The sequence below is a fragment of the Populus euphratica genome, unplaced genomic scaffold (assembly GCF_000495115.2).
Source record: "Populus euphratica unplaced genomic scaffold, PopEup_1.0 scaffold86.1, whole genome shotgun sequence".
NCBI lineage: Eukaryota > Viridiplantae > Streptophyta > Magnoliopsida > Malpighiales > Salicaceae > Populus > Populus euphratica.
The window spans coordinates 174,279-183,002 of NW_011499880.1; the positions used below are offsets into that span (position 1 = coordinate 174,279).

Here is an 8,724-nt window from a genome sequence, read left to right on the forward strand (position 1 = left end):
AAAAAATATTGTTTTATAATTATTTTATAATTAAAAACAGCGTGTGTTTCTAGATGCAGCTATTAGCAACACTAAACAACTTACCTAACTGAATCTAGTGTAACATGTTAATAGACACCGATTCCACATAGGTGGTGTAATTTATTGCTAACAACATAATTTAAAAGGTATTTATATAATTAATTATCATAAAGAATTTTACTTTTTAATAAAAAACAACACACCAGAAGTATTTAATAATTTAACAGGGAAGAACAAGGGAAACTCATTTCCTTTTCGGCAAAGCAAGATGGTATTAGGCAACAAATGACCCACCACACTTGGATAACAAATCTTTAATCTCACTCTAATGATAACTTAGACAAATCTCATCATATTAGGATAGTGTTATTTATAGCACAGAGCAAAGCCAGTCGACTGCTTCTTAGCCGCGGAAGCCATTAAATATTCAGGGGCACGCCCACCAGAAGAGTGTCACTATTCACCTAATTAATTGCCCAACTAATCCCCAACCAACCTTTCACCACGCCAACAAACGTAGCCGACAACCGTAAATGCCATAACATTAACCTTACCTAATTTAATTTTCCCTTCATTAATTCTCATCACCAGCTCGATTAACGCTCCTCCCCTCCACCATCACCCTCCGCTACTTTTCATACCTAATATACCCCCTCTACCTCTGCTCAATCCCGCATCTACCCTTGCGTACAACCACACCAAAGCACGGACTCCAGAACCAAAATATAAAAATCTCAATTTAGACAAAAACCATTTCAAATCCGACACCCATGTTTAAAACTCGTTCCAGGCACGCCTTCTTCTTACTGAACAGCTACATAACTAACTGATAATCTTTTTGGTTTCCGGCCACGTGGAGTTTCCGGTAATAGATGGGGATGTCTGACCGGAATAAAAATAACGGCGACCACAACATGAAGCTGTTTAGGCTCTGTCCGTTCTGGCAAACAGCGACTAACTCTTCCTCTTCCTCTTCTACACAAAACCTTAACCACAGTCATAAGGGCAGCAGCAACGGTGTCCGACACGTGGCTGTTAATAGGAGCGGTTTGAAGTCCACAACGGTGTCCTCTGTTGCGCGATCGCTTTTACCTGCTCCGCGAAGGCTCCGGCTTGATCCTGCTAATAATCTCTACTTCCCTTGTACGCTGTGTTTTAATCTTCTCCCTGTTGACTTTCACTTTTGTCAACTATTTTTTTGGCTATTATTATTGTTTAATTTATTTTAATATTAATTATTCTTATTCTTATTATAGATGAACCCGGGAAACAAGTAAGAAGTGCGATAAGGTTAAAGAACAGAAGCAAGTCTAATGTTGCTTTTAAGGTATCAATGTTTGTTAAAATTAATAATTTCAACACAGAGGGTAATTACATTATTTAATAATACGAATTAAATTTAACCTGGTGGTTTGCATTTTAGGTGTCTATTTTAAATATTTTGTAAGTACACTGAATGGGATCTTTTCTGCTGGTGTCCTACCTGTAGTAATTTGTTTTTGTGTGTGTGTGTGTTTTTTTTTTTATTCTTAAGTAAATTTCAATGTGAATTTTTTATTGATTTTTTATTTTAAAAAAAAAACCTGAGTTTATGCTTGTTAGTGTTCTGACTTGTGATCACTGATAACGATCTTGTTGAACTATCTAACTGATATCTATTTGTGATGTTATAGTTTCAAACAACTGCACCGAAGAGCTGTTACATGCGTCCACCCGGTGGCATCCTTGCTCCAGGAGAGAGCCTTATTGCGACGGGTAATTTACTCATGATCATTCCATTTGTTTGTGTCTCAAGGGGTGATGTGCTTAGTAGCTCTTGGTTGTATTTTGTGTTGTTTGGTCTGTTGATTAGAATTTTATTTTTTGATTGATAGTTTTCAAGTTTGTGGAGCAACCGGAGAACAATGCAAAACAAATGGACCAGAAGAGCAATGTTAAATTCAAGATTGTGAGTTTGAAAGTGAAGGGAGGAATAGATTATGTGCCTGAACTGGTACGTCATGTTGAGCTGTGCCTTTTATATCACTATCTATCTTTTTATTATACTTGGTGTTGAGGAATAGCTGTTCACATCAATAGTTTTTGTTTCACCTTTGAAGTTTGAAATAAAATGCAAAATCTGGTGCTTTTTTTGTTGGAGAATTGTTAATGTTTGGTTGTTGCCGTAATGCCTTGGGATGAACTTTTTCAGGGTTTGGACATGCCATTTTGGAAGCTTTACTGCTGACAAACTTTGGTTATTGGCATTTGTGTCATATAATGGGTTTTCAGAAATGTTCATGAGGTTGGGGGATTCAAAGATTTTCTGTGAACTCTTATTCCATGGCATAGGAGTATAATTTAATGAATTAAAAAAAAATTTAGGAGTATAATTTAATGAATTAAAAAAAGAAAGAAAGTATATCCCTGGAAATAAAATTAGTGGCTTAGAAATAGAACTGCAGTGGTCTGTTTTTCATTTTCATGGTTGAAGATGCCAAATGAGTGCAAGCAAGGTCAAGAAACATAATTCTGAAAAAAAAGTCTTACCTATGAGCATCACTAGTTAACAAGTGAACTAGAGAGGAGTTGAATTTTTTAACCATCTTAATAATTGTTTGTTGCCTATTTATATTGCAGCTTAGTTTGATTGAATATAAGATTTTTAAATAACCTTGATGTTCAATCTAGGTCCTACAAGAGCCTTATTTATAAGGTTTGTTATGGTAGCTGGGTTGCAACTACACGGCTGTGCAGTATTGTCTTGTATTGGAGGATTTTTAAAGAACTCCAAATATAAATGTTTAAAAAAGGGATGAGTTGTCAAGTTTCCAATATGTTTTCTAAAGTTTTCTGAATAGTTGGCGTTTGTTTCTTGTCATGTTTGACAGGGAAAACTGTGATTGGAATTATCTGCATTTAAATTATGCGCATCCAAACATGACACTTCTGGAGCTGCCAGAGACTGCTCATAAATATACCTTATGCTTCTACTTCTTTTATGCCTCTTCCATTTGTTGAACCCCAATTGACCTTGCCTTTTGCAGTTTGATGAACAAAAGGATCAAGTAACAGTTGAGCGCATATTGCGGGTTGTGTTTTTAGATGCAGAGCTTCCTAGTCCTGTATGTAAATTTTGTTTTTCTGTGTTCAGTTGTTGATTATGTATAGCATAAAAGGCTAAAAAATGAGACTGAGATTGTTTCTCTGAAGGCAATGGAGAAACTGAAGCTTCAGTTGGCTGAAGCAGAGGCTGCTCTTGAGGCACGCAAGAAACCTCCACCAGACACAGGGCCCCGTGTTGTGGGGGAAGGTCTCGTGATAGATGAATGGGTATGGATATTCTCTCTGATTTAAATGAGTGTTCAGCTTTTTATGATTTTCATGTCATAATACAATTTCTTCACCTTCATTACTATTTATTCTTCAGAAAGAGCGGCGAGAAAAGTACCTGGCTCGACAACATGTTGAAGCAGTAGAATAGGTGTTATATGCGGTCCGATCTTCGCTGTAAGTTGTATTAATTCAGCCCCTTGACTAATGGGCAAGTGGAGGTGGGGTTGAGTCGGCAGGCAGGTGCCACCAAGAGGAGAAAATCATGTAGTTATGCCGATATTTGTTTGATGGATGGTATGGAGGTCAGGTCGGCGTGCTAGGGATGGGCTTGCCCTCCCTCAACATGTGTACATAGGGGATTTGTTTTGCAATGGAAATAAATCAATCTTATTCGGTATAATTTAGGGGTGGGTTGCTCGGGTTTGTGCTGGCTTTGTGTGTTGGAAGTGATACTCGGTCAATAATCATTTGTTAGGCCATCACGAAGATCATATTGGGCTTGAAGTGATACTCGGTCAATAATCATTTGTTTATTAGATATCACGTGCATTTGTCAGGCCATCACGAAGATCATATTGGGCTCGTATGGTTATTTATTTTCACTGTCTCAAGTTAATTTTGAAAGTTGGCTATTGCATTTTATCAAAAGCAATGTCAGATCTTTTTCTGCTGTACGACATGCTGTTAGATTATCTAGTGCGGCGATAAGAGACGTGAACTTTCCGGCGAAGAGATGCTTTCCTTGTTATTCTAACATCATCTCATTTCCACCTTTTGCCTTCGCGTTTATGCTCTGTGAAAAGTGTGGATGCGTTCTCCATATTCTAACAAGATGATGCATGGTCTAGTTGGTTAGGATACCCGGCTCTCAAATCCCGTCAACGGAGCATATTCCAACCTTTATGGCTTTGCTTGTGTGTTTTTTTAGTTCCTGCCTCTAGAAAGAGGAGTGTTTTAGGTTTTCCCATTTTTGTAGCTGAAGCGTATTGGAGCTAAGAAGCGATCAAGTCACTTAAGAGGCCATGACTTTGTATCAATGTTAAATTTATGGCAAAATTAGAAATCTGCAATCTGCAATTACAGATTCGTAAGAAACAATTTGCAATTACATTCAGGAAAAATTAGAAATCTGCTTTTACCCCTGTATAATGATTTAGGTTAAAAAAAAAACATCTACAGGGAATTTAATTGCCAAGTTATAGGGAATGGGGACCTTTTTTGATAGAAACGCACAATGAGAAATACTACTTATTGAAGAAAAAAAGAATATGAGAAGGAAGATACCAATGAGAACACAAAATAGCATATGCTATCTATTTCATCTGTACTTATAGAATAATGTTGTTTTTCAGAAAATGTAATAATATACAGACACTTTCAACTTGTTTTTGCTCAAAAGATTTTCAATAAAAAATAAAAATAAATTATGTATATATTTAATTAAATAAATCAATAATTACCATGCCAATAAATGTAAAAATAAAGGATTAATAATAAGTAAAGAGGAAATTAACAAAATCAAGATAGTGATATAAATCAAGATATTAGATCTTGCAACAAGAAACATGTGCGATTATGTTTAATAACTTTATTTATTTGAATAATCTTTTTATTTAATCAAATGATTATTTATGTCAATAAAATAATGTCTGTCAAATAAAATTAACAAAGTCTTTCCTTTTTAAAATATCATGGAGTGAACATCTCATACTTACATTTAATCAATTAAATCTAATTAAAATTATATATTTTAAAAAAGATAAATTTTAAAAACAATGACTAAAAAACCCAAAATAACCTAAGTTATTTTTAAAACTAGTGAAAAATATTACATAAAGAAAATAAAAAATCAATGAGGCTCAATCTCCAATCAAATAAATATTGAAGGATGAAACTAAAAAGATATAAATTTGAAAAAAAAAAGAGGAAAAACAATGCAAACCCAAATGAACTTTCTAAAACTAGGTCAATCTTTAAAAATCACAATTTGTGAAATTCTAAATCCAAAAAAAAAAAGCTCAATTCCCAACCAATTTAATGTTGAAGGATGAAATTAAAAAAAAAAACAATTACAAAATATACCAAAGAGAAAATAATAAAATCAAATGAATGAAAACTAAATTTAGTAAAAAAAAAAACCTAAGGAGAGTGAAATTGTAAAAAAAAAACAATTTAAAAAATTATTTCAAATAAAACAAATAACAATAAAAAGGATAATGACAAAACTTGAAAGATAAAAAAAATTAAAGAAGATGAAATTGAAAAAAATTCTAAATTTATAAATTATCCAATAAAAGAATAAAAATCAAATATAAAAGAATAAAAAATTAAAGAGTTGTTTTGAAATCTTGAAGATCAAGGAGAAAAAAAATAAAAAAAGGTTATTGTTGACAAACCAGATGATCGTTGGTCATACGTGTTGTCTCATTACATAGGGATATTAAGACAATTCAAATATTACTATGAAAGGCAGCGTTTGATCACTAAACAATCTCATATACATCGTCAACACATTGACGTGTGCATTTTACAGGTTAACCACCTTTTTATTAATAATGTTTATATTTTTTAAATTACAAAAATACCCCTAAGTATAAGTTAAAGAAAAATCCACTTTTAAGGGCATTTTGGGGAGCATTTGTTTCATAGAAACTGGTTTTCTAAAAACTATTTTTTAAAATTTTTTATATTTTTTATATTTTTTTTCATTGAAATATACTTTATAGTTCAAAAAATATTTTTTTCATTGAAATAAAAAAGAAACTATTTTTCTTTTTTATTTTTGAACGGAATACATTTTTTAAAAGTTATTTTTATTTATTAATTATATTAAATTTTGTTTTTAATATTTTAATTATTTTGTATTTTTCTTTAAATATTTTTTTATTATTAATATTTTTTTGAATTTTTCTTCGTCCATTCTTCTGATTAGCTCTTTATTGTTGGGCTCTTAATTTTATTTAATTTTATTTTTATATTAAATTTTATTTTTATTTTTAAAATTTTTTTCTCTTATTTCTTTATTTATTAGATTTGATCCTTATTTTTTTATAGCTATTTGTTTTATTTAAAATAATTTATGAAATTGCTTTTTTTTTCAATTTCATTATCCTTCAACATTTTTATCTGTTATATTTAATCTTTATTTTTTTAATAAACTTAAAAAATAAAGTATTAATAAGTTATTTTTTTATCTTATTTTACATGGAATAGTCAAATATTGTGAAGTATTTTCTAACTTATTTTTTATGATATTGTAAGATATTTGAAAATAATTTATTTTCAGGAATCTATTTTCTATGAAAATTACTATATAAAAAAAAATTATTTCCCAACAAACAAACAAACAAGAGATAAATCATTTTACTCATCTTAAAAATTTGAAGATACAAAAAACCCCTAGACATCAATATTTTTTAAAAAAATATTTTTAAAGACAATATAGTTATTTCATTGTGCATAAAAAATATAAAAAAATTGATTTATTCCCTATAAATATATTAATGACCAATACCCCATATGAAAAAAACTATATTGCTACTAATTGTTAGGTTCATTTTGAGTGCAACAAAATCATCCTTTTACTTTGGATTACTAGAGTGAATTCTTACATCATTTATATTTTCTTATAATACCTCATATATCTTAATTTAGAGACCACCTTTTAGAATGAGGCTTACGAACAAAGTTTGCGTTGTTTTCACTCCAGGAGCTGCATTTGGGCTCAAAGGTTATATGATCATACCCGAATCACCAGTTCTTCTAGAGAAACGGAGTGCTGCAATAGGATAGTCAGCAGTGCAAATTAAAACCCTTTCCAGTTCTTTTGATTCATGAAGGGAAAGTGGCAAAACATCTTATGGGAAGTATCAGGCAGCAGAGAAATCATTGAGAATGGTGTTTTATTTGAGTTGTTGGGGCTCGAATTGAGTGTTCTATATAAATATCCAAATATAAAAGTCTATAAACCACAGGAGATGTACTCCTACGTAAATTTTAGCCCTTGAAGGCAACATCCAAATTCACACAAGCACTGATGAAGAATTTCTCTCTTCTGAACTTTTCAGAACAGAAAAAATCTCTTCGTGAAGAAACCTAGTGGTCTTGTTGATGTTCAAGAACTAAATATAAAGATTGTTTTTTGAGTTCATTGCGAATTTAACATTTGAAATCCTCTGATTTCTGCTTTACAAGATTGCATTGGAAGCTATTGCCAGACCTCACAATCTTCGTAGTGAAGGCAAAAGGAATATTTCTAGCCCTGCGACTCAGAAGGGTATGGTCCAGGTAAAGCAAAGTCTATAATGCTATTACCGATATAGCATATCTGCAACTACTTGAAAGTAATTAGATGCCAACAAAATCATACAATGCAATCAACTTATTCCAATTTTTCAATTCCGTTTTCCCACAGAAACAAAGATATCAATGAAGCAATTTATAACAGCAAACCGCGAAAATGTCTCAATCCATCTCCTACCACATGTAAAGCAGGTAAAAAAAATTTTAGAAAGATCAAAAAACAAAAGGAAAAAAGAAACTATTATCTAACACATACTGTACACAAAAGTCCGATGTTGATCATAGCCAGCATATCGTCGTTGATTCAGTCTGAATGTCTCATATTGTATCCGGGAACTGAATGCTCTGTGACCCAAAAATTTGATGGGAGCTGTCTTCAACAAAGACAGCAACACCACATTTGCTGCTATTGAAGCCTTCCCATAAAGCAAAATTAACAGTTCCTGAAACTGTCTTCCTGGCAGAGATGTCTTTGACAGTGCAGAGCTTTTCAAGCTTTCTAACCACATAGTCATTTGACAGGACACGCCCTTTGTTCTCTCCCCTGGGACAGTCTGTCACCAATCCACTCTCATACAGAGCCACCATGACATTGACACCATTATGGTCAACTTTAGCCCTTAAAGCTCCTGACATAGAGACTTGCAAGGAATCTGTTGTAGGCCTTAGAAATGTTGCCTGTTACCACATGATTGCAGTAATACATGATCAGAGTTTAAGGTTGCAAACATTTTTAGTGTTTCTCAATTTGAGGATTGATTTTACATTCTGAATCTGACTACCTAAATTTAACATCCCAATATTCAGTGATTAGCAGGTTCATGTTTTAAAGAAGAGATGACATTGCCATGATGCCACATCCACCCAAACAACATCAGGTAAAGCTGTCATTTTCCAAAGTAGCTCCTCTGTTGCCATTACATTAGTTGTTCATAGGTACACAGATGATGCTAAACAAGGTCACTTCACTAACAAAACAAATGCAAAATTCGTCAGGCAATTTTAAACTAGATTCCTAAATGATATAATCGAATTAGAACATCCACATCCCTGAAACCGCTTTTTTCAAGTAGTTAGCGAAGAAGA

The 8,724-nt window shown here is 32.5% G+C and overlaps 2 protein-coding genes across 2 annotated transcripts in view; one reads left to right on the top strand and one right to left on the bottom strand.

Moving 5' to 3' along the window:
- The first annotated feature begins 634 nt into the window (after window positions 1–634).
- LOC105129148 (vesicle-associated protein 4-1-like) lies at window positions 635–3,754 on the top strand. Its single transcript, XM_011031092.1, has 7 exons — window positions 635–1,164; window positions 1,278–1,348; window positions 1,695–1,776; window positions 1,896–2,014; window positions 3,048–3,125; window positions 3,214–3,333; window positions 3,431–3,754. The coding sequence occupies exons 1-7, from the start codon at window positions 894–896 to the stop codon at window positions 3,482–3,484; spliced, it is 795 nt and encodes a 264-aa protein (XP_011029394.1). The 5' UTR covers window positions 635–893; the 3' UTR covers window positions 3,485–3,754.
- Window positions 3,755–7,443: 3,689 nt separating this feature from the next.
- The window catches only part of LOC105129280 (uncharacterized), a 1,939-nt gene continuing 658 nt past the window's right edge, over window positions 7,444–8,724 (bottom strand). The window contains exon 2 of the mRNA XM_011031272.1: window positions 7,444–8,316. Within this exon, the coding sequence (XP_011029574.1) occupies window positions 7,957–8,316 (360 nt within the window). The 3' untranslated portion in view covers window positions 7,444–7,956. The remainder of the gene's footprint in view (window positions 8,317–8,724) is intronic.